This window comes from Ruditapes philippinarum, unplaced genomic scaffold (genome assembly GCF_026571515.1).
Source record: "Ruditapes philippinarum isolate M1 unplaced genomic scaffold, ASM2657151v2 ctg842_1_1_1_1, whole genome shotgun sequence".
Taxonomy (NCBI): domain Eukaryota; kingdom Metazoa; phylum Mollusca; class Bivalvia; order Venerida; family Veneridae; genus Ruditapes; species Ruditapes philippinarum.
In genome coordinates, this window is record NW_026866721.1 from 143,853 (window position 1) to 169,989 (window position 26,137).

A 26,137-nucleotide genomic window follows, 5' to 3' on the forward strand; every position below is an offset into this window, starting at 1 on the left:
ATTTAGTACCTTCAAATTGATTATTCTTACAAATGCTCTACACAAATTTAGCAGGTTTAGAAGTTTATGATATGTCATTAAAATGACCTTTCTTCCTTAAACGTGTTTTATACATGTGATATATATAGAGAATACCATGCTAGTGTCTAATATAACAAACTTTATCAGGCAGGTCAAGGCCGTAGCTCTGTCAAGCCCATCATCTCTTTTCGTGTCGAGCCTGATAAGTTTTATTAAATCATACACTTGTTTGGTATTCTATTTATCATGTTTTCATTTTTAATATGCGTTTCTTTCTTTAAATTCAAATTATTGTATGCCAACCATTTTCCAATATCAACTGTTGGTCAATCACTATTACGACAGTCATTTTTTGGATAGTAAAAAATTCAGTTATCATAAATGTCCAATTTGATACGTACATACATAAAAGATAAATGTTGTTGTTGATGTTTTCATTTTTTTTTTTTTTTGTTATAAACTTAATATATTGCAGGACAGATTAGACACATGCAGATCCTTTAAAGCAAATAAAATATCATAAAAATAAAAATGTACAACATCGATTTGAAAAAAAACGAAAACAAAAATATCTTTAGAAAAACAGTCAATAACAAACGGTAAATTATTTAAATTACTGTAACAAAATTATAATTTAAAATGATTAAGCAAAGGCACATCTTCAGTTTTCAGCACAATTTAAAGTTATAAAAGAATATTGAATATTATAAAGATACAAGATTATCTGCATAAAGCAATGTATGGTATTTTACTATTAGCACAAACATGGTTAAATGTTAAACAAACATAAGTAAATGTTAAGAACATAATATTGACAGTAACAGCACATAAAACATTCATAAAATGCGAAAACATTTGGAAAAAAAAACAAAAACAAAAGTAAAATCATATAAAACTTCTATTATAATCTTATAAACAAATACATACATTGATCTTATATATATATTTACAAGAATACATGTATTTTGTTTCACAGTAATGATCCGCTTATGAGACCATACAAACTGAAAGTCTATATAATGATTTATTACCCTTCCATATTTTTTCCGCCTTTTTGATTGGATATTGATCACCCGAAAGAAATTGATATAACCGAGCCAGACGGGTAATATACACACTAAATTTCTCCGTTTGTACCCAACGTTGTAAACAACATGCGCTGATGTGATGCGCGTACGGTTCGATTTTACGCGGTGTAAATTCCGATTTAAAAGCACTTTTTTAACTGTCAAATGATCAATATTTACCAAAGTAGAGTAATGATACATATTACCATCAGTATCGAAAACAAATATGACCTTGTGAAAGCTTGATATTAATTACAAAAAAGTGCGTTCAATAGACTACTCCTTTTCTCTTGTTTACTTTCGTAAGGTACGGGAAAAATACGTCATGTATTTATGTGACGTCATGTTGTGACGAAGAGGTATCCTAAAGGGAATCTTATTTCGACGTTTCATTTGAAACAGCAATGATTTTTTAAAAAAATCGTCTAAACTCGGCAGGGGAAGGGTAATAAAATTATTATTTTGGTTTTGGAGTGATATATGTGGATATATTACCTGCCAAGATAAAATATCACCCTCGCCTAACGGCTCGGGTGATATAAAATCTTAACAGGTAATATATCCACATATATCACTCCAAAACCAAAATAACATATAATAGTCCTGTTTGCGAGTCATTTGTGTCTCTATAATATATCTTAGTTGGTCATTTCATTATTTTTGTTTCTCTATAATGTGTGTGATTTTTTTTTTAATTTTTAACATTAAAAGTGGTCTCATAAGCGGAACTTAACAATCATAATGGACAGTATATATTTTTTTAAACAAATAAGAAAATACAAATGGACGGAATAATGAAAACCTGAGGTAAATCGTTGTACAAAGATTGTCACAAATCAACACTATGGCATTATACGCTTTTCATATATCTACAAGTTATTTACATCATGATAAGCTGATATTAAAGGAACTCCACCGAGGCCAAAAACCCTAAAAAACATAAAATTTGAATTACTTACATAAATCAGCTTGCTCACTTAAAACAGAAAGATAATTAAAAACTATACTCTTAAATGAATTGAAAATCGTGCTTTGTGCTGTTCTTAGCCCGGTTTGAGTAAAAAAACGTTGCAACGCAATTTAGATTATTTTAAGCAATTAGAAAATTATTCCAGAAAAAATGGAGTAAGCTGAAATTTTACATACAAGTTATTGGTCTTGACATTCATCAAAATAAATTGATCTAGAACAAAATATCATTATTCATCATATAAATAATCATACTAAATCACGCACTACTTGATCACCTTTTTTTCAAGCAATATAAGAATATCCAAATAATACATTTCTATTGGTTTTATTAATATACGACATACTTATGGAAAATGTGCCTATTGTAGACCAAAATATGATAAACAAGATCAACAAGGAAAGGCGGCGTTCAATGAACGCAGTCCCCACCCGACCGAGTAACAAGAGCCAGTGGCAAGGAGCCCAGGATGACCCCAAACAAAAACAGGAAAGGGCACAAGGCAGAGCAGGGGCAGGCAAACCACTACATAAGAATAAATAATTAGTAACTGATAAGGAACTAAAATCCACTTTAAGTCTTCATTCGGTATTTTCATACCGGTATGACTATATTTCAATATTTATTATAAGCGATTTTGAAACAAACTTTTATCAGTACAATTCGATATAAAAGCTTCAGTAATGGATAATAAAATTGTTGTTATGCATTTACATGTACATATGAAAAGTTTGGTAGAGAAAGTGTATATATACAATAAACATATATACATGTATATATTTCAATCTTTCATTCCATATTATAATAAGGTTTCATGACATCATGAATGCCCACAAATGTCTTTTTCACTCAGATCAGATTATTTCAGTAAGTACAGATTATCCAATGTTTCTACAGTTTCTTTCATATCACAACTTGAAAGCTCTTGATCTTGAATTTTGAATTATTCTGAATCAGACGGTGCTAGATATGTGGACAGAAGAGAGTTTGTACACATCTGACGTCAACAAGTGGCTCAATCGAATCAACTCTGCACCACATTGATTTTGTTTTGCTGGGTTTAAGAAACCTATTTTCACCACTTATTCAGGTAAAAAAATAGAACAATATGAAAAATATTCTCGAACTCTGGACATCTACTATCGCCGCTCGTGCGCAGTCTTGGGGCTTAAGAGACCCCTATACTACTCATTGCTCCAACTCACTGTTCAAACTGTCCGTGTCATTGTTCAACTGCATTATCTGAAGTTTAATGGCTGCTGGTATATCGTGCCTAACCGACGGTTTAAAATTGTTTAACAGCGTTTTGAGACCTGGCGAGAGTTCTTCCGAAATAAGATCACTTTTACATATTGTATGCAGACGGGTGTTGTTAGTATCAAGAAATTGGTGATCCTCTAAAAAGTCTTCAAGCGCTTGTTTTGTTTCACGACTCTCATCAAGACAAACAATGTTAAGCAAAGGTTTGGTGCCATGTTGTATTGATGTTGGAAATTGTATTAGGTTTTCCATTTTATTAAGCACAATGCATGGCAGAATAGCACGATTTTTATTACAATGTAATTGTACAGACCTTTCGTCAGCAGTTCTAAACTGACGACAAACTGTTGCTAATTCTTTAGACATTATCATTACAACATTTAAATACTTATCAAAGGCTGATTCCGCAAAGTCGTACAGATTACCAGCTGTAGGTGTTTCAATAATAATGCCGAAATCATTAGTCAATCTCTGATCCAATTCTACAACTTTTTGAACAAGTTGTGGATTTTCTGCATCTGGGATATAGATAAGCATAATTTGGTACTTCTTCCTTGTCAAGGTAACGTTAGCTACATGATTTCCATTTTCGTTAGCAGAAGGCTTAGGTCTATATTCTTCTAGCAGATGCCCTGTTTCATCCATGAGGTCATGTATGTTTTCATTTGCTGTTAGATTTCCCTCAACATTATTTGTTCGTTGTTGCGTTTCAAGAAAAGTTGGTGGTAAATTATTTTCTGTGTTCGGTCTTGTTATTAGTGTGTCTTGTTCTACCGTTTCACTGCCTTCCATACCAGATAACACTTGCATTTCTACAAAACAACATATTTGCAATTACAGCGTATTTATGTTTGGTAAATAAATATTTATACATTTGTCTTCATAAGCATCACTGAACAGTCAATTCTTCTGTACGAAAGACTTAAATTGCAAGTATTCAGCACACCAGATCGCTTATGTTTTTATACATTGTAACAAGAGTTACAAATTTATTTGGCAATCACATCGTTGAAAGATGGTAAGAAGATGACATAAGTATGAATATAATAAATCAATTATATTTGCATTGAATTTTATATTGTAAAACTTTAAAGTGACATTTTGCCCATCCAAGGGTATATAATGAGAAGAAGTAAAGGTAAAATATGTATACATTTTGCCATAATTCTTTTCAATTTGATAATTTACCTCGTATGAACAATAAATAACTCGCGTGGCTCAAGGATATTTCTATGTCCATAGTAATTTACTTGTAACATTCATTTTATTAAAAAAAAGAGTTTGTAGCCTTAGCGCCGATTTATATTTTATCATTAACATGGCCTATCATCAATTATTCGTATAATATTCACCATAATTACAGTCAATCTTTTGAAATATATAGTCAATTGAACTCAACTAAGAAAACAAATGAGCATAATGCCATTTAAGGTATCAAGACAGTAAATGTACCTTAAGAAAAAGTTCTTTGACATGGTTAAAATGTTCAGTATGAAACATAATTTGAAAATAATATCTACCCATCCCGTTTACTGACGACACAATATCCGATCGGTTCCCATCTACTTTTCTTTTATGGCAGAAATAAAATGTGACCCCTGTAACACCGGCGGTGATAAGTAGGCCCCCTATAACACCTAATATCACCTGTAACTTTATATCACCCCACAACGTCTGTTCTTGTGAAGGTACTTGCTCGGATTTGATTCTTCTTACTGTTGAATAAATACTCTCATAGTAATAATTATATAATTTAGCATTTCATAAGAACCTGATGTGAAGTAATAATTTGGTGCATAAAATAAATTTGTAGATTGTGTGTTTTCAAATATGTATGTTGTAATTGAGGTTGTATAAAACACTTAAGTGAAATTTTATATTTGTATATAATTATGCTTGTAAAACAATTTTCAAAAAATCGAAAAATATGTACTGCAAATATTTGTACATATTATATGTAATCATTAAAATATATGCATTCATTTCTTATTGACTTAGACTTTATAGAAAATAAAATTTTATTACCTCCCTTTATTTACATGAAATGTTAAAATCGGTAATATCTTTATAAATAATGCTGTTTGGAACATACAAAAATGATAAATCTTAATTTGAACATCATATTTATGATATAAAACCATAAAAAAGTGTAAAAGGATCTTTAAACAAAATTTACAAATATTGTTATGGAACTAATTAAAAAAATATTATAAAATATTGGACGAAGTCTTCATGATAACATGTGTTTCATTAATGAATATATAATATTTGGTGTTTGAATGACTAAATTTCAGTTTGAACCAGTATTTGAGACATTTTCATGAAAAAAAAACTGTTGACAATATTAAAAATTCGTAGACTATTAGTAATTAAGTAAATAAAATCTTATAACTTCATGACAAACAATTAATATAATATACGTCTGGGAAGCAGATAAATGTTTTAAAATGTTAATTTTATGACTGCAAAGTTACCAGTTAAAGTTTGCGATGTATAAGCAAAATAATTGTTATCGGCGTCACAATGGTCGCTAATTCGTTGCTTGTCATAATATCCTGGTTCTTCACATTGCAGAAAAAGCTACAAGTAAAATAGAGAAAAATGTCAAAGATTTATTCTTTTGAAAGATCCCTACTCTGACCTTTATACAGCATAACTGACTTATATTGACAAAAGTATGTATGTTTGCGAATAAAATAGGAGCAAGTCTAGTTTTTGCTAAGCTATGTATTCGGCCAATACAAACTTCTTTTTATGCGCTATGTGATAATCAAAATTCTCTAAAAAAAAGTTACATTCATTACTACTAAATTGCCATGGCAATTAAATAAATTTCCAATTTAAAACAAGATACATATTTTTAAAGACATATTTTAATGTGATTTTAGTGTTATGAATCTTTAGAATTTTTGAAATGACGAATTTTACACGATAAATAAGTGTCTAACACATATCAATTCTTCGCATATCCATTCATATACATGTATAATGTATATGTCGGCTCAAATGGGGAAAAAGAATTAAACACACAATTCTGTGAGTACATATATAATGTTCATTTAGATATAATTTAATTTTGTATCGGTGTTTATGCATAAAAAAAACAAAGTTGTTTAAGAAATATAAACATAGCTTTGCCAGTGGGATCAGTCTATAACTCATCTATTGGTTAATTCTAATTAAAGTTATTGGCTATCAAAACAAAACAAATGCAAATTTGTAGCTTGCAACATTAAATTAAACGATTTAAACGAGTTACTATCATCTGCATAAATATGAAAGACGAAATGACCGTTGAATAATAAAAATATATCAAAATGACAGACGTAATATATTAAAGAATGAACACACTGAAAAGACTTTCATAAGAAGTATTTGACCATTTAAGTTGGCATTTGATTAGTAAAATCGTTAAAAAAAGTAGGGCAAACAATAGAATGTTAAAGAAAGACAAAACACTCAGTAGAATCTTCTGTAATATATTGTGTGGGTGTTTGTTAATTCTGAATTGAACTGTATACTTCATTACATTTGTAATGTTTAATTTTCTATAAGACGGTGCTAAAGAGCCTTGGCAATTGCTATTCATCACAGCAAGAAAATAGCTTTTTATTGCAGCTGTACACGTGTATTGTTTTTGTTGTATTTTGTGTTTTTTGTTGTTTTTGCTTGTTTTTTTCTATTGTTGTTGTTTTGTTTTCCTTGTATTGCAAGTTACCTTGTTGAAAAGATTACGAACCCTTATGAATAATTTTATATCGGTTAATGTCGGTTAATATCGTGAGGCCGCTCTCGCGTTCGTACACCTATTTTTAGTATATTTTTGTCACGTGACAGTGTGTTTTCCCTGTGACGTCATTTTTAATGAGATTTCAATATGTCGTATCGAATACATGCTCAGTAGGGTCCCATATACTTAAGTAACACACAATTTTACATTTACCATCACCTTACATGTAACAAATCAACATTGATTATTTGTATCAACACGAAGAGAAGACAATAGTTGGGATCATTAGCAATTAATATGTGCATAGGAGAAAGACAAGAGGATTCTGTGAGGGTACCATCAAAAGACACAGAACTATTATAATATTTTATTAAAATTAATCTGTTATTACAGGTAAAGTCTTAGAATTTGTAAATTAAAGTTAACATTTATATTCCTTTTTCTTTTTCTTACACATACCTTTACTTAACAAATTGAAACATAACTGATAAATAGAAACATAATAATGCAATAAAAACACAGCTTTTTATATGAAAATGCATGTAGATGTATTCATAGAAAAATAATGATCAGTCAATCAAAGAAAATTCGTGCAAAAGAGAACTTTCTAAAATGAGACACTTATATGTAAAATTCTGCAATTCAAATTTTGAAACTATTTCATGTATTTAAGCCTATTAATCAAAATATTGATGTATATTTCCTATAATTCTATGACAAAAACTGGAAGATCTGTTAAAATATTAGTATAGTTAATTCTACATACTTTTAGTTTTGCACATACATATACTGTGTAATTTCCAATATCAAATTGTTTTGAATCTACATGTATCTCGCCATCATGGATTTTATCTTGTCGGACTTCCTGTAATGTAAAGAAAGGAATTTACTATTATTCTTATTGTTGTTGGTCATAATGTTGTTGTTATCATTATTATAATTATTATTGTCATTATTATTATTATTTTCAAAAACCCATCGTTACCTTATACTTGTGTTCGTCAGATTACAACATTTTTAATGAATTTTGAGTAATATCAAAAATATACAGATGATATTCTTGTTTTTTTGTTCTTGTTGTTTTGTTGTTTTTCTTCAAAACAGTGTTGGTGTATGTAACATTCACCACATTGTCAATAGTGCATATTTATATCAGCTTCAGCTTCATGATCAAAGAATAAAGCAAACTTTTCCTTAATTTTGATATTATCAATTGATTCCCTCCCCTACCCAAGCCCCGTATGTCAAGTTTTGGAGAAAACATAATTTTAACGCACTAATTCCGTTCCAACATTGCGGTATTTTACTCGAGCAGGTTTACATTAGATTGCCGAGTATTTTATAGAAAAAAAACACTCAGTACTAAACTTACAATATCTTCCACAAGTCTATCGTCAGATTGTTTTTCCACAATTTCAATTGTAGCACTTTGTAAATACGGTGGAACATTTGTGAAATTGATGTGAAATTTTTGTTGACTGTAGTCATACTGCCAGTTAAGCTTCGGTATATCTCTATGCTTTATATAACACGCACAGAGCTCATAGGGGTGCGCATCTGCAAAAAGAAATAACAAAAAGTATCACCGTTTAGATATTCCTATACAAAGAAAGAAAATGGATTGTTATTTTCACAGAACGCAGTGTAAGTAATAACACGGCTTTGCATGTCTAAGATTTATTTTTTATCTTTTCCCAAAATAATATATGTCCAACGTAACATCAAAGTTATAAAGCAAGGGCTATAATTCTTAATGCAACCATTGCTTTTCTGAAATGACATTTTTTATTTGGGAAAAACTGTGTAATGAACATACGTAAAGAAAGAGTTTTTCTATTTTTTGTTCAGCTACCATTTTGACTTAAAGTATAACATTCATAAGTAATATAATTTATCATGTCAAAAAATATGTCATTCAAAGTTGAATTCATCGGGGGCATATAAAAGCTTATCACGTTCGTTTTAGAAAGAAAACCTGCCGTAATTTAACACATCACAACAATTTAGTATTTTTGCATAAACATCTATGGTCTCTCTGGCCAATCAGTTCTTTCTTCTGAATAAGCCATTTCATTTTCAATTATACCTAACAAATTTTATGGCATCTAATCCATTGTGCGACAGTAACATAAATGTTGTGTTTAAAAATTGTTGCAGTAAATATATCGTTTCAATAAAACCGACCTTTCAATTTTGAATTTCATGTGTATTTTATTACTATCATAGGATCTCCAGTGCGTGGAACATTTGGGAAAGTGTTCATATGGCCTGCTATAATAGTTGTTTTCTATAGTAGCTGAATTACATAAACTTTTCCACAGTAAAACTGGTTATATTTGACCATATAACCTGTCAAAATCTCTTTTTTTATTTTTAGTAAGGGAAACTTTTCTTATCTTTAAGAGGTATTTTGTTTTCGTTTTTGTTAAAGAGAATAAAATCCATTGTCTTACCTTTTGAGATAGAAAACCTTCTTTCACCGGAACACCGTACATCCGGGCCACATGGGCCTCCATTCTGTGGAAGTGAGCGCAATGACCTACATGGTCGCCCTGTCCTAGAGTAACCCCATAACTGAACATCTAGACCGATTTTTGGAGTATCTAGTAACGGTAGACAGTCGAAATAGAACTTCACAAGTCCCTAGAATATATAAAATTGGAAAGTTTGTATAATTTATTTTATTTAGGCATCGTTGACCTTGATACTACTATATTTTGTGATGTACTCGTACTTTGTACATTTTATCCATGAAAATAATATTATTATCTTATTTTCAATACACCCGAATGCTATTCCTTTTGCTGCTTTGAAATATTAAGCTTTTAAACTGCAAATGATAGTTTAAACTACAACCGTGAAAGATTGATTGAATTTTCCAATGTTTTGGAATGAAAACCCCTATGTTTGTAATAGATATGCAGTAAATAAAATAAATGCATAGATTTTCCTTTTTTAAGCACGCTGCGTGATGATGGGCGCAAGTAAAGGTAATTTACATGTTGATGCATAATAATATAATGCAAGGAAGTTAGAAAATAAATATTTGGCACAGAATATGGTTTTATACCATTTATATTAGTGAATGAAATAAGTGTTAACAGTGTTTTTCTACTTGAAAGACCCTGATGTAATATACACAAAGAAACTACATTTAACTGTAAAAAACGATTTCAATATATTTCTTACCGGGGGGGGGGGGGGCAGAGTTTCAGTGTTTAAAGGAACTCCACTGAGGTACAATCATAAAATTTATGTACATAGATCAACTGGGCACCGAAAGATTCGCAAAAAATACCATACTTGGAAATAAATTGAAAATTGTATTTTTATTCTTTTTTAAGCCTAGTTTTCTCAGTTAGAATAACTGCTGAACTCTTAAAAAAGGAGTGAGCGAATGATCAGACATTTTGGACACAAAAGCTATTGGTCTAAACCTACATCAAAAGGAATATAATTCTCAAAATTTTATGGAACATAACTCTCGAAAATTTATTTCCAGTCCCATCATGCCGAAAAACCTCAGTGGAGTCCCTTTAATTTTTTTGTAATGCAAATCAACCGAGATTCTAGATAATTTATCTTACTTCTATCAAGTCTTGTTCTTATAATAGAGGTTAATGCTCTAGAAGACGCACTTAAAGCCTGGGACCATGTTTTACTGCATTCTGTCCAGAAAACACATGTAATAACCTTGGATTTTACTTTTATATTGCCAATCAGTCTAGTAACACACGTGCACTAACCTTGGTTTTTACTTTAATGTTGCCATTCAGACGTGTAATACATATGCATACACTGAACTTTTATGTTGCTAATCTGTCCGATTAAAGTATACACTAACTTTGGTTTACTTTTCTGTTGCCAGTCTGTCAGGTGAAGCGCATGTACTTACCTCGGTTTTTACTTTTTCTTTTGCTAGTCAAACGCAGATAAACACATACACTCACCTTAATATTTACTTGTTGCAATTGAGTCGCAGATAAACGCATGTACTTGCCTTAATATTTATTTATTTGTTGCATGTAAGTCGCAGATAAACATACGTACTTACCGTGATATTTACTTGTTGCAAAGTGAGTCGCAGATAAACACGTGTACTTACCTTGATATTTATTTGTTACAAATGAGTCGCAGATAAAAAGATGTACTTACCTTGATATTTATTTGTTGCAAGTGAGTCGCAGATAAACATATGAACTTACCTTGGATTTTATTTTTCTATTTCCAGTAATTCGAAGTAAAACACACGTGTCAGATATGTACATGTCTGTTTCTTCGTGGTAGAACGTCAGATTTATGAGGAACAGTTTTGGTAATTTTTTTCCTGAAAAATAAGCACAGCCATGTTTATAAGCTATATAAATGTCTGGATAAACCAATGAAAAGCGACTTTACAAATCGATCTATGTCGAATTGTTACCTATGTAATCCTTGCTTTCAAGTTTTATTCATTACCAAACTTTGTGTCAATTTGTAATGCTCTACTATATTTATATAAAAATATTTATTCGCAGACTTATTAATTATCTAGATATATGTACATTCCAGACTACAAATCAGCATTATGAATATGATGGTTTAAAAAATATGTTAGAGTCCATTAAAGCTAATCGTGGGTGTAAGTTTCAAACATTTTAATATCGCACGACCTATAGCTCGAATTAGATACTTCCCATAATAAACGCTTATCAGAAATATATGCACGCTTCTCCAATAAACGAGGATTATTTTTCAACGAACAAAAAAGAGAGGACAATTTCATTATCTAATTAAATGGACCCCACTGTGGTTTTATGACATGACTAGACTGGAAATATCATTTTATGTACCATTTGATGTGTGTTTGGATAAATATCAATATATCAAGTTGTGTACAAAATTTCAGAAATTTAGCTCGCTCCGTTATTTCAGAATTGTGAAAAATGACCTACAATAAAAAGCGTGTAAACGCTTATAACTCAAACCGGTCAAAGAATCGTACAAAAATACAATTTTTTCAATTTAATTGCCTGTATGTTTCTTCGATATATTTTTTCAATTTTTTTTTCTGTTTAAAGTGCCCAGTTGATCTATGTTTAATCATTTCGCTAACATTTCAAAACGTTAATCTGTCAGATGTCATAAAATACAATAAAACCCAATTATAGGCAATTGAAAATGAGATCGATTTTTCAAAATATAATGCTTGAATTATGGGCCACTTGAAAAATGTCTGACTTTACCATTGCGTTAATGTTTTTATTATATACTTATAAATGAAATATTGAGAAATATTGATGAAAAAAAAATCAAGATAAATTCAGCAAATACAGAAAATTTAAGGGGAAATGTTACAAATTGTAATACATGTATCAAAAAGAAAAATGTATATAATAAACAGAAAATTCAAGTTTTTTTTTTCTATAAATTCAACGAATGGTATGAAAATCAAATCATCATATTTCACCTACCGCCACTCATGAAATATTTATTTTCATACCACTCGATGAAAATAAATCCTGTATTTATAGAAAAAAACTGAAATATCCTCTATTTATAACACACCAGTGACGCTTTTGCGACTATTTAAACATGGTATTGGGCGGCCGTGCATATATTTTGGCGTGACGTCATTTGCGTTATATACCAAAGCGTTCAGACGCACTATAAATGTTGGCGTATTCTACTGGCATGCGAGCAGTTCCCGTACAGAAGCAGTACCCGTATTTTTCATTTAAACGCTCGATTTTCACCTTCATTCTTCAAAAATTCATTTCAAATCAAGCAGATACATAAACGAGACAAAATCTAAGTGTCAGTTTGGCAGTACGTATAAAAAGTCTCATTTTAAATAACTTTCACCTGTGCGTCGTCAAAACGTGACCTTGTTTTCTCTGGGGGATTCCGTCATTGCGCGCATGCGCAAAAATACTTACACGTGAGGCTTGTTAAAGGGTTTTCCACTAATACCACCTGTTTACAAATAAGTAGGCAATGTGATGAAAACTTGTTTAATTATCAGAATTTTGACCAATATTACAATATAAAATAATTTTAAGCCTTTGATGCGTAAAATATCATGCATACAAGCATGCTATTGCATGTGAATGCGTTGGGGTAACGGTACCGGGTAATAGATACCCGCGTTTAGTCTACGCTCTATATATCCTGAATTACATCTATTTATCTCTTAGATAATGGTCTGTTCAACAATTGTAAATGAAAAATAGGTCCGATATAATAAAATTGTATAATTATAATGGGTTAGATTTTATGTACGGGAACTACTTCTCTTCATACAAAATAATTGATAATTTGGGTACCCCATATGAGGCCTCATAAGTAAGGGTTATTCTATGTTTAGAACATGATGGAATTTCCATGATTTGTGTGACGAGCCGAATATTGATGTGTAACATTTAAATTTTGGTGAGTGAGCGCAATAAAAAATAATGTTTAAGTAACTATGATTTTTGTACGGGAACTGCTCGCATGCCAGTATAGGTGCGTCAATGAAAGTGGCTCGCATAATATAATTCTATTCAGCTCGTTCAATAAATTCAGTACTAAATTAAACGTCCTCTATATATCAAAAGACAAATGGAAAAAAGTTTTCTTAAATGAGAATGTCGATGTATACGATTTTCACTGTACAGATTGTCATTCATTCATTCATTAATTAATTCATTCATTCATTCATTCATTCATTCATTCATTCATTTATTCATTCATTCATTCATTCATACAATCAATCATACGTCTCTGTAAGTGTACGCGTACGTCAGGGCGTGCGTGTATATTTAAAGATAATTATAGAGTTGATACACAACACATCCCTTCAAAAACCTTTATGATGATTGATCTCTTAAAAAATGAAAACGATGCTAAATGTCATACTCTGCATGAATTCCCAGCTTATGTTCGCTTTGTAGCTCCCGTCTTTATATATTGTGGTCACTAACGGCCTGACGTCTTTCTTATTTGTCCTTTTTGTGTACTTCTCCCTCAATAATCTTTTACATTCTGAAAATGAGAAAATATGTGCATTAAAGTCACAAGTTCTTGTCTCAGGTTCGAATTACAGATTCATATGAAGTGTGGCTTGCTTGATTGGCTGGGTTATGAATTATGCTTATCGAACATCTCAGCTATTATTCCGAAATTTGACGGAAAGGGTCGAGAAATTGCATTGAAACTATGCTAGATTGTAAAACAAATAATTGCTAATGTGTCATATGAATATAGACAAGAACAAGTGACTTAAAAATGTAGCATACGTTTATCTTGGATTGGCTTTTCATGCTATAGCTGTTATAGTAATATTTAATACTTTTTTCTACTTAACGGTTATACTTGGACTTCTTCATCAATTAGCTGATACTTTTTGATATTAACACTTAACCAGCTGTTTAGCCTTTGCCACTAATATGAAGCCAGATAAGCTTGCACATCAGTACAGTCTGACCAGGCTCTATACTGTAAGTAGCTGATTTTTTTTTTTTTTTTTTTTTTGAAATTCGTACAACTTCGAAAGGACATTTCCAGAGTACATACTATACCGACGATGGAAGTAAATTGATATCAAATGTCTCGTCTGCAATACAGTAAATTACATACCACAAGATCAAATATTTGAGATCGCGATACTGCTAACTAGGCAAAAATAAAAAAAATATTGATAGACCATTAATTTTAATTAATTAAACGACTTACATGGCGGGTAACAATACATTCAATTTAAACTTGATACCGGAAATTGGAATCAAATATCACAAACCTTGTGTGCTTTTTACGCCGCACCAACACAGTAGAGGTAATATAAGGACTTTCAAGCTTAACTGGTGGAGGAAGACCACAGGGGAACCTCCATGTATTATTTCAGTCACCAAAGGACACTCGAGTAGAACCACATACGTTCCATACGCTAGCTGGATAGCTAATCCAAAGTCTTTAGCGGGATTCGAACCCGCGAAGATTGGGGAAAGTGGTTTGAAGTCAAGATCCTTTACCTTTCGACCACAAAAGCCCTTAAAAACTTTGTGCCATTCAGTGGAAGTGCCGGGCTTGTGGCATGTTTTTCACGCGACAGTTCTATTGCAGACGACACATTTGATTTTGATTTACCTCCACTGCCGGTATACGTTGTCAGTAATTGCGTAGTGCGATACTAAATGCGCAATACAAGTGACATAAATCAACGCTTTATGTTCTTAAATCGTGCTTGTAATTAAAGTAAAAAACTGTTTTCTTAACATTGAAGAAAAAAAAACGATTTATGATAAAAAGATAACCTACCTGTCTTGTTATCAACAACTTGAAGCTCAACAGATTTGTCACTCATAGCCTGGTAATAAAATTATACAATGTAAATATTACGTTTGCATATTTCTTTCAATATCTAAACGCTGAAATCAAGTACAAAACATTGATATTTAAATAATTTCTTATTTTTAAAAGTTTAAAGTAAACATGCCTGGTTAATATCATCCGGTGCTTGCAATGAATTGAAATACAAAAGCTTTTGAAAAAAATATCAAAAGCATGTTTTGCTCTTGCAATGCTTACAAAAAAATGGGAAAAGGTAGTGGAAGTCGGAGTCAAAATTTTAATTTTTCGTATTTGGTTGATTCACACAGATAATTGCAGTTCACAATATAAACCAGTGGAGTAATTTAATAGCAGAAAATGCATACCTGGACACGATATCTGGACGGACATTTAACCTCGGCTCCATCGGGTAAGCTGATGGTCAGAGATGAGGTGGTACACAGTGACAGAATAAACGCAAGCAATACACGATCCATCACTGTAAAAATTGAAGGCAATATGTTATCCCTACAAACAACCTTGAAAATGGATGTTGTTAAGTAGATAAATAGGTACATCATTTATTTTCATTCAGCTCTTTTGTCCATTGAATTTTGTCAACAGTCGAAATCTCAATTTTTCATCTTGAAAATGACAAGTTGTAAGAACGTGACGTTATTGAGACACCTGATCGACCGAGATATCATTGTTAACGTTAAAGTAAAACGTCTGCTTTTTTCGCATTAAATATCTGTAAGTTTAAAGTTATTTTTTAAATAATTATCTGAATACCCTTAAGTTTACAATTTCACAATTACGATAGGGGACTCTAGGTAAATGTAAATATCTTGAAACCTAAACAAATTATGCGTACAATATTAAAGAAATTACTAGTCTAAAAAGAAGAATTACGCATGTGGGCGAAATTTTCTTTGATATTTAGTTTTATAAATGCTTTAATGTTTATAATATCCTTCAGTTTGCACTACTTAAACGTAAACAGTATATCCGTTTGTACGATTTAATTTGTCAATATATAATTATTCCGCACGAAATGCTCATGTAATAATAATAATGGACGTCATAATTTGAGAATGTCATAGTTCATTTTCCGATCCAGTTGGGTTTATCCCGATTTGACTCAAGATCTACTTAAGTTATTTCTTGCATGGAAAGCTCGACGATAATTGGCTGTTTGAAAGGTCATATTGGTGCCCATCAGATCCTAATGCGTTACGTTGATAAGGAGCTGATTTTAATCAAGATTGGTTTTATCCTTTTTCGTATTAGCTCATTTAGCCACATCGACAGTTATATGAATCGAAATATTTTATAGTAACAAACATTCTAAATGTTTGTCTCATGAGAGAATCACATTTGTCAAATCGATTAGAGCGTCAAATTTATAATGACTGTGTTCATAATTCCATTTCATTTTTTGGCCACATCTTACTTATATATTCTTACTCATATATAATTGAGCAAAGTCTGTTGCATTTCATTGGCTTGGTTCGAAAATCTTATGCATTTCTTTGGTTTGGTTTAAAAGTCATATGCAAATCTTTGGTGCATTTCTTTGGTTTGAAGGTCTTATGCATTCCATTGGCTTGGTAAGTCTTATCTATTGCATCGACTTGGTGCTACAAAATTAATATTGGCAATAATGCCAACACATTTATGTAAGTTTTATACTTAAGAGTTGGCTGCGGTTCCACCTTTCAGTCAAAGACTTATACAATTATTTCTGAACTGTTATAACTTGTTGCAAGTTTTTCTTTTCGGTTTTGTATAATTCAATTTTTCTTTTCGTTCGTTATTGTAGTATGATAACATATCATGTCTCCCTTTAGCAACGATAATGACAATGTTTACAATAGGAAACTTCGCATGCCATTAATAAAACTTTTTTATATCTATATATGAGTCATTCCGCCTTAAATTCAGCAAACACACTGCTTTAACTGCAATAAATAAGATACCTATCAACAGCCCTTGTCAAATTCTAAATGTTTTTTATCTAAACACCTACTTATGACTGGAAGGCTTAAACTTTCGCCCACCTATCTCTGCAGGCGGGAAAATGAAAAAAGTAGGCCAAAGCGTTCTCGAGTTATCAGTCAGACAAGTGTTGAGAGGTCAATGCCACGGTGACCTTCTCCGCGTCAAGTTTTAGGTCTGTAGGTCAAAGCGTTTCTAGTAATTGGACAGACAAGCTTTCAGTAAAGACTACGGTGACATTGACCTTTGACCCACTGACCTCAAAATCTATTGGGGTTAACTTCCAGTCATAACCAAATCAGTTAGCAAAGCGTTCCCTAGTTTATGGTCGGATAAACTTGAAGTTCTCTTGACCTTTGACCTACTGACCGCAAAATCAAAAGGGGCCATCTACTGGCCATGAACAGACGTACGAACCGACCCTGCCATAGTATACACACACTTTTTAAGTTGGAAATAAAGCTTTGTATTTAAAGGCCCATTTTTTTTTTTGGTATCTTGTTAAGTTTTCCAAAACATACCTCATTTGTCATACAGATTAAATATCATTTGCTTCCTTTGCTTTATTAGCAATTTGTATAATCAAGTGAAATATTATTTTGTATGGAAGTCAAAATACTATTTTGTTTACATTTTGCTGCCTTTTTGACTTCATTATTATATTCAGCGATACTTTCTTCAGTTGTTACCTTACTCAACACACACATTTTACACACATAAGAATGGGGAAAAATATGAATTTCTGAGGCATGATGTGGCTTTAAACGTACTTGCACTCTTCAGTTGCAAAACATATGAACATTACTTGTTATCCAGTATTTGTCGTGATTGAAATACATTTATTTACTTTATAAACCTAGCCATGTGCTTTTTTATTTATACTATAATAAATCTAGTTCGTTATGCTATACATAGAGGGTATTGAATGAGTGTATCTTATTAATTTTTGTTGAATAAAATCATATTTTGCGAGCTTTTATATGGTGGCATATTTCTACCACCAGATAACCATATAACTAACTAGTTAATTAAGAGGTTAACTAGTTACGTAACAAGTTAACCACTTAATTAACTAGTTATTTATGTTGTTAACTAGTTACGTAACTAGTTAATTTTTTCAATAAATAAAAGATCATAACGGGAAATAAATGCATGCTATTGCCTACAACTGGCATCCTTGTATTCTTTTACCAGCTTAATATTAAGAGGTTAACTAGTTACGTAACTCGTTAACCTCTCAATTAACAAGTTAGTTAAGAGGTTAACTAGTTACATAACTAGTTAACCTCTTAATACGTAACTAGTTAACCTCTTAATATTAAGCTGTTAAAATAATAAAGTATATATAGTAATTATTACTTTATTATTTATATACTTTTACAATGATAAGATTTCTAATTTCATAAATGTAGTTTAAACCTCCTTTAAACCTGTTTTATAATAAAATTTATGAAAAAATAAGTGAAATTTTATTTATTTTTATTTTTTTAAGGAAAATTTTCATCTAGCTTCTATAAACGGTAAAATCTAATTCTATGCACGTGTCCATTTACTTTTTGAATGTGTTAAATCATTGAACTGAAATGTTTGATAAAAATGACCAAAAATTGGGGGGGGGGGATATGCAAAAGCAAAACAAAATGCAAACACAAAAATCACAAGTGCGTTAACCGAATTATTCGCACAAAAACTAAACTGATTTATATAAAAAAACGACAATTTTGGCTGATCTCTAGTGATACATGTATCGTATATTAAGTAAACCTGATAAAATCCCTGCTGATTTGTTTTCTCCGTAATTTACAAACATTCTTTTTAAACGTCGCAATATATGAGATAACGTGAGATATGATGAAAATTTTGGGACAACTACAACTTCCTTGACGATTCATCGTTTACAAACGTTAGAATGAATAAATGTATAAAAAAAACTAGGTTTGCTAAAAACAGTATTCCTACAATTTAAAATAATTAATCGTTTTGCTTCGTGGTGATTTGAAAGACCCTTTGCATATTCATGAGATACAAGTGATAAAGTATCTTAACTTAACTAAAACATGGATATAATACCCGGTATATCTATCTTAAACCAAATGGTTGTGATGAAGCGCTGAGTCAAATAAACAACTATTTTATGCTTGATTTATTCTTTCTAGTATTCTTTATAGTATGCTTTATTGTAAGAGGGTAGTAGACTGTAGTAAATGTAACTTTTAGTGTTTTTTCCCAAAGAACACCTCCTATGATTTTAAACTTTGCATAACGGCTTAAAGTAAAGTATAAAAAATAGTTTGAAATAAAATTAGAATATCGGTACATGTATGCTTGATTTTGAACAAGGCCTATCTGCTCCCGAGAGTGACATAATTTAAGTGCAAAGAAAAGAAAAAAAGACTCTCCCTCTTGACCAGCTAACGGAAACAGTAGGTTGGCGACCTCCATTTTGTCATCGATTTGTTTCAATCATGATTCTCTTTAATTATGCAAAGTTTAAGAACATTTTCTGCACAAGCTTTCCCTCCCCCTTTGCACAATACCACTAAAATGTCCAATTAAAAGTATTTTATCTAAGTTCAATCAATTGTGAAAGAATACTTTATAAATGGGTATAAATCTACACATCGGAAATATGTAAGATATCTGGTCAAAATAAAAAATTGCCTAATCAGAAAAGTCTTAACTAAGATGTTCGTGAAGTTGGCAGTCTAACAGCCTGAAGTTGGTAGCTTAGTAGCCTAAAGTTGGCAGCCTAGCAGCCTGAAGTAGTTGCCAGGCGGGGCAGCCTGAAGTTGGTAGCCTAACAGCCTGAAATTGGCAGCTTGGCAACCAGCAATTGGCAGTCTGGCAGCCTAAAGTTGGCAGTCTAAAGTTGAAAGCGTAACAACCTAAAATTGGCAGCCTAGCAGCCTCAAGTTGGCATTCTATGAGCCTAAAGAAAATGGAGGATATAACAAACTTGAAAACGGCCGGAAATGCATTATAATCTCTTTCTTTCTTTCTTAGATCATCACACGTTTATTTTATATCATGATCTGCTTTAAATTCAGGCGCTTCGAAATAACCAAGATGACTTTGTCTCAAGCGAAAAATGAATATCCGCGCACGTGCACGTGACAAGCACGCAATATACCTAGGTTCTGTGACAAAAAAAATTGATTAATCTATTTGTAGTAAACTTAGTGACCCTGAAGTTTATGATTGGAAAGTAATTAGATGTCAGCGACTCTCTCTTGACCATGGAGGCCCATTTGGCCATGAAGAACTTTCATTAAAATGCATCTTTCATTTCCGACGCGAATGGTTGTTAGTTTAAATCAACCCAATGGCACCCAATCATTAATTAGTGCACATAATCATAAATGTATATTAAGTTTTAAGTCATTAGATGCAGAATATGTAACAACGAATACTTACTAAAAGGTATTTAGTACTTACAACAAACATGTCGAATAAGCATAACAAAATCCAAGCAGCTTTACAAAAGGAGCATTGACCATTAGTGTCTCCCTTTTTGAAAACATATACAAACTTAGAATTGACAAAAGTGATGGTTGGCGTTTCAGTAATTAAAATAAAACTACACACAAACATATTTTGAATCCCGTGAATTTCAGTCTGCCATTTTGTTCCTTTAAAAATACATACATTACAAGAAGAAAAAAAACCCAAAGAAAATATCTATCGACAGCCCGACTCTGCGACCTCTGAAAACAACGCCATATACGTACAGATAGAAATATTATTGAGAAAAAGCATATTCCAAAAAGCACTCATAATATTGACAGAGACGATGTTTATCGACTATTCAAATGAGCATTAATTGAAAGATAAAGTGAATGAATGTCTGTAATACAATGAATAATTATAAAAAATAACGCATGTTGATAGTATTTGGTTTTAGACCGTAACAACAAATCACGAAAGAATTATACATGGAAGATATGCAGTTGATGGCAAGATTGGTTTGAGCTACATGATCCCACATTACATATATTTTTATGGCAGATAATTAAATAACATTTCATTCTATATCACGTAGAACTTCATCAATATTATTTATCAAAACAACATTTTATAAGAAAATCCAAATTGTATTTTTTTTATTATTTTTATCAATATTTGAAAGACTAATGGGAAAAGTGCCCATTGTATCCCTATTCAGTTTAAATGTGAGGCAATTTATTGTAGGTTCACTTTCTATTTTGAGAAATTCATAATGAACATGAAATTGAAACCAAGTTCTGAATATTTAATTGAATTTGGAATTTAAAGTAAGTAAAATTTCATTCATAATTAGCAAGGATAGAATTCGCCTAGGATCAAATACAAACATACATTAGATGGAATACAAATAACAATTACATGTATAATAACATAACGTATTCCGAAATAATAAAAAAGCAATGGCTAGGGATTTGATCTTAATTTATAAAATGCATGGATGAAAACAGGCCAAAATACTTCAAAGCATTTTTGCTATTTAAAGATCAAACAATTTTAAAACATCAAAGAACATGTTAAATATGTACTGCAAAATTTGTACTTTTTCTTATTGAAAAATTTGACTTTATAGAAAAATAAAAAAAATTATTACCTCCCTTTATTTACATGAAATCTTGATTTGAGCATCATATTTATGAAATTAAACCATAAAAAATTGTGTTACAGGATCTTTAAACACATCCATTTATATGTCCCATTTTACTTTTTAACATTGGCAAAACCTGTTTGTTATCTGTCTAAGTCGTGCATAAACATGTGCCCATCCCGCCTAACATTTCGTTAACACTGCATAGTTTTCGTTTTTAAGTAATCAACAAAAATATTTATTTTGGACTATTTATGATTATGTATAGTAATAACCACGACTTTCAGCCATTTAAACACGTTGTATTTACATATTGATATTAAATAAATTTATAGAGATTCATGATTCATTTAATTATGAATGGTTATATTTTGATCAGAGAAAATGTTTAAACTTCACTCAATCTAAATAAATCGAATTAACACATCTAAAATTCCACATACAGTACCTGTACAGTCCATATTTCCAATTTCGAATTTTCAGTCATTTTAACTTCAAGTTCTATGCATACTTACTATGTACAATTTCACGTGGGTTATGAAAGTTAACCGACAATACGTGAGGGTTTTATATCTATAAATGTTTACATAGAGTATTGGAGATTAAAAAAATTATTTGAAAATTGTCGCCGATCAATGAAGGCCATGGATAAATAACATAAGATCCTTTTTAAAGGAGACTCAACTAATGATAATTTTAAAATTCTAACATTGAGCAATTGAAACTCTTGAACTTGAAAAATCTGCAAAGGATAATATTAAAATTAAATTGAAAAATAGGAATCTAAGAAAATACGAATCTTAGCACACAATTGTTGCAACGCTGATAAATTTCATGGGTCATTTGCACAATAAAAAATGATAATTCTGGACAAACGGATTGGGGAAATGATCTGAAATTTTGCAACACATATTATTGGTTCTGAGCTTTGTCAAATGGTATAAAATCTCGGAAAAAAAATTCTAGTCCCATCTTGTCAAAAACCTCGGTGGAGTCGCTTTAAAGCAGCATGTCCCTAAAATGCGGTCCGATTTTTATGGAAATGAAGTAAAAGTTAGTATATCAAAAAGTAAAATCAGAGCCGCATCTATGATCTTTAAAAGAGGGGTCGATTATCGACAAAGGCTAATAAAATTTCCAAATAGGCGGCCGGGGGGTAACACTTTACTAGTCCAGAAGGGTCACGAGTAAAAATTTTGCTGATTTGAAGTTCATATCCAAATCTCACAGTAGTTCCACATGCATGGCAAAAAAGGCCTGTTACATGCCGTGGTCATGACCTACAAACCTAATTACCCCCACCCCACCATTGAACAGCGGCCGCCGAAACACGTGCTTCAAGGGGAATAAATAAAGAATTTTAAGCATTTCAGTGTTAAGATAACTTAATTGAACAGACTCCTGGGATATGAAATAACATCAAATACTCCTTCAGTAATAGGATAAAGATTTAGTCATGAAAAAAAGTTACCTATTTTTTGAAAATTGATAATTCGGTAATATTTCGTGTGTGCAAAAACATTTCACCGATATGATCATCCACAATATGTAGCTTTAATGACCTATAAGTAAGAGATAATTACATGATATAAAAGAACCTTGACTCATAAAAGAAAAGTCACCCAATATTATTAGTTTGTGTCGTCTGCAAAATATGTTTTCATGAAACGACAAGTTTTCTTATCGTAATATCTAAATCAGGTTCAATCTTAAGGTCAGGGCGCCTTTTAATAAAAGAGACAATTTTACATTCTAACAATGAATCGTAGTTTAATTTAAAAGTAATTGAAGGATTAAGAACGACCTCTTAACATTAAAAATTTCCGTTTAAATTTGACATACAATTCTTTTAACAGTTAAAAAGCAAAAATAAACAATCTCGTAAAAAAGCAAAAATAAAAAAAATCTGTAAAATGCATGGAAACAGGTATAAATGTGTTAATACAAAAGGAGAGAGCAGATAAGTGATGTTTGCATTTGTAAAGAAGGGGGAAAAATAAAGTATAGATTGCTAAAACGATTAAACGCATTCACCATATAATATAACCGTCGCCAGATAAGGAAAAAGTCCCACTAAGTTTCCAAGAAATTGTTAAATAAGAGGGCAGAAAAAAAAGACCACATATCGCTCACCTCGATGAAATTAAGAAGCTACTACTGTAGAAAAGTATCGTAATATACGTTCTGTGTAATATACATATTGCAGAAATACGTATTGCGGGATATACGTATTTCTTTAGTCTTGGTGACTTTTACCTTTACAATGACCATTTTGTTTCCAAAACTTGTACCTCTGCGCAAGGTTCATAAATATTGATTTACAAATGGATTCTCTTAGAAGATTTTTTCTTAAAAAATACGTCAATGGTTATGGTGAACATGACCTTTTTCAATGTGGAAGTTCAATGCAAAGTGCATGTAAAACGAGTAACATTATTAAGCCCGTGATTAAATGCCAAAAACAAGAAATTAAGATTTCTTTAATTAATATCTATTTATTTCGATATTTATTTATTTATTAAAAATTAATAATAAATTAATTAATTTAATATTTATTTCCAGAACAAGTTCCGAGTTTTATCAAAGCCGTGATTTGAACAAGCTTGATAGAAGTCCACTATAAGATGCAAAATACCACATATCTAATGTCAATTACTCATTATGCGAGTACAGGTGACATGGCTGCGTGCATATATGACATTTAAAGGTCGATGGCTGTCTGTCGTACACCAGTCCGTCGTTGTATACAAGAAGATTACGGTTTCTAAAAGTAGAGGGACATCACAATGCACGACCGAGTTGCGTCCCCTTATAGGCCCCAAAATGTACGAGTATTTTTCACTCTTCTGCCAGTCTACGTGGTAGCTATTTTGAATCCAGTCATATAAAATAGAACAAAACTTGTTGCTGTAATGGTAAGACTAAATTTAAACCCCAAATTTCCTACCCCTCATACACTTGCTAGGGTGCACTTAGAAATTTTTTGCCAAAATGTCATCATATGGGCGTAAATTTTTAAAGCAAAATGTTCGGGTTCACTCAATTCGTCTAAGAGTAAAGTCCCCAAAACTCACTCTGAATCAAACAAATTGGGTTTAAACTTTTGTTTGACTTTAAAAACGTGTTTTTCATTGCCTATTTTTTGCTAAAGTAAAAAATTTCCAACAAATCCTTTAAAAAAATGTGGAAAACGACCAACCTACCCGCTTGGTGATCAGACTAAAAAATTTTGTTCCCGAGTTTGTAGCCCCCTTTTTGGGGGCTAGAACGCCCTTTTTTTCATGCTGTTTACTGCTTTTTGGGTCTGGTTTCCCTAACAAAATTTTTGGGCCCGTGGGAAATTTGAACAAACGACTTTCCGGATTAGATGCTTTACCCCTATACCAATCTTCTCTACTTGTCGAAAATATAACTTAAATGAATACAAAATAAAACAGGTTTCTTGAGTTTTTTCTTTATTTGAACAATTTGAATATAAATTTCATAAAGTCTATCATCATAATCAACAACAACAAGAAATGTTAAACAAAACGGTGGGAATAATTCATCTTCCAATTACAGGAAATAATTATACATATATATTGCACTAAACATGAAGCATATAATTATAATATAACGTGATAATCCATGGACAAATAATAATTCAAAACATAATATTGGCAATATGCCATGTACTTAAGTAAAATATGAACAACAGTAATGTTTTCAGGCAATTAATTTTTAAAGCAGCATGCCTCCAGATGAGCTAAAATATTTTTCCAAGAAAATTAAAGAGAAAAGTGTACTAAGATTTTCAAGAAAAAATAAAAGATTCAAGATTCAAGTAAAAAAATGCACAAATACGATTAAGGACCGATTTGTACCATTTATAACCATATTTCTACTGCATTACTAAAGCAGTAAGGGCAATTTTTACTTATTTTGACCTCTTTTTGGTAATTTATGTGGACTGCAAGTGTTGTTTGCAATGCGTTAATTATTTTCTTTTTTTTAACTTCACAATGTTTTACTTTTAAATGCATTTTTTAAATTTTCATGAAATTAGCATGAATCTGGAGGCATGCTTTTTTAAAGCACAATATGGCAATGCTTTATCTGTGGGGTGGGGGGGGGGGGAGAGATAAAACTTATCTACATCCCCCAAATTCTTTATATAGATAATTTAAGACTCTATGTATTATTATGCTTTAATAATTTATTTGAAGAAAATTAAC

General features: G+C 31.4%; 1 protein-coding gene across 3 annotated transcripts; it reads right to left on the reverse strand.

Annotated features, from left to right (window-relative positions):
• Positions 1-297: 297 nt before the first annotated feature.
• On the reverse strand, positions 298-22,509 carry LOC132733456 (uncharacterized). Of its 3 annotated transcripts, none has more exons than XM_060720101.1 (11): positions 22,372-22,509; positions 15,724-15,836; positions 15,326-15,374; positions 13,928-14,053; positions 11,254-11,375; positions 9,502-9,691; positions 8,421-8,605; positions 7,833-7,913; positions 5,793-5,898; positions 4,839-5,033; positions 298-4,130 (listed from the first exon to the last, which is right to left on the reverse strand). In XM_060720101.1, exons 1-11 carry the CDS (start codon positions 22,382-22,384, stop codon positions 3,247-3,249), a joined length of 2,064 nt encoding a protein of 687 aa, XP_060576084.1. In that variant the 5' UTR covers positions 22,385-22,509; the 3' UTR covers positions 298-3,246. The 3 variants fall into 3 exon arrangements, with proteins under 3 accessions (XP_060576084.1, XP_060576082.1, XP_060576083.1); XM_060720099.1 differs by having other exon boundaries at positions 7,815-7,913; XM_060720100.1 differs by lacking the exon at positions 22,372-22,509 and adding an exon at positions 21,930-22,081 and having other exon boundaries at positions 7,815-7,913.
• Positions 22,510-26,137: the final 3,628 nt, after the last annotated feature.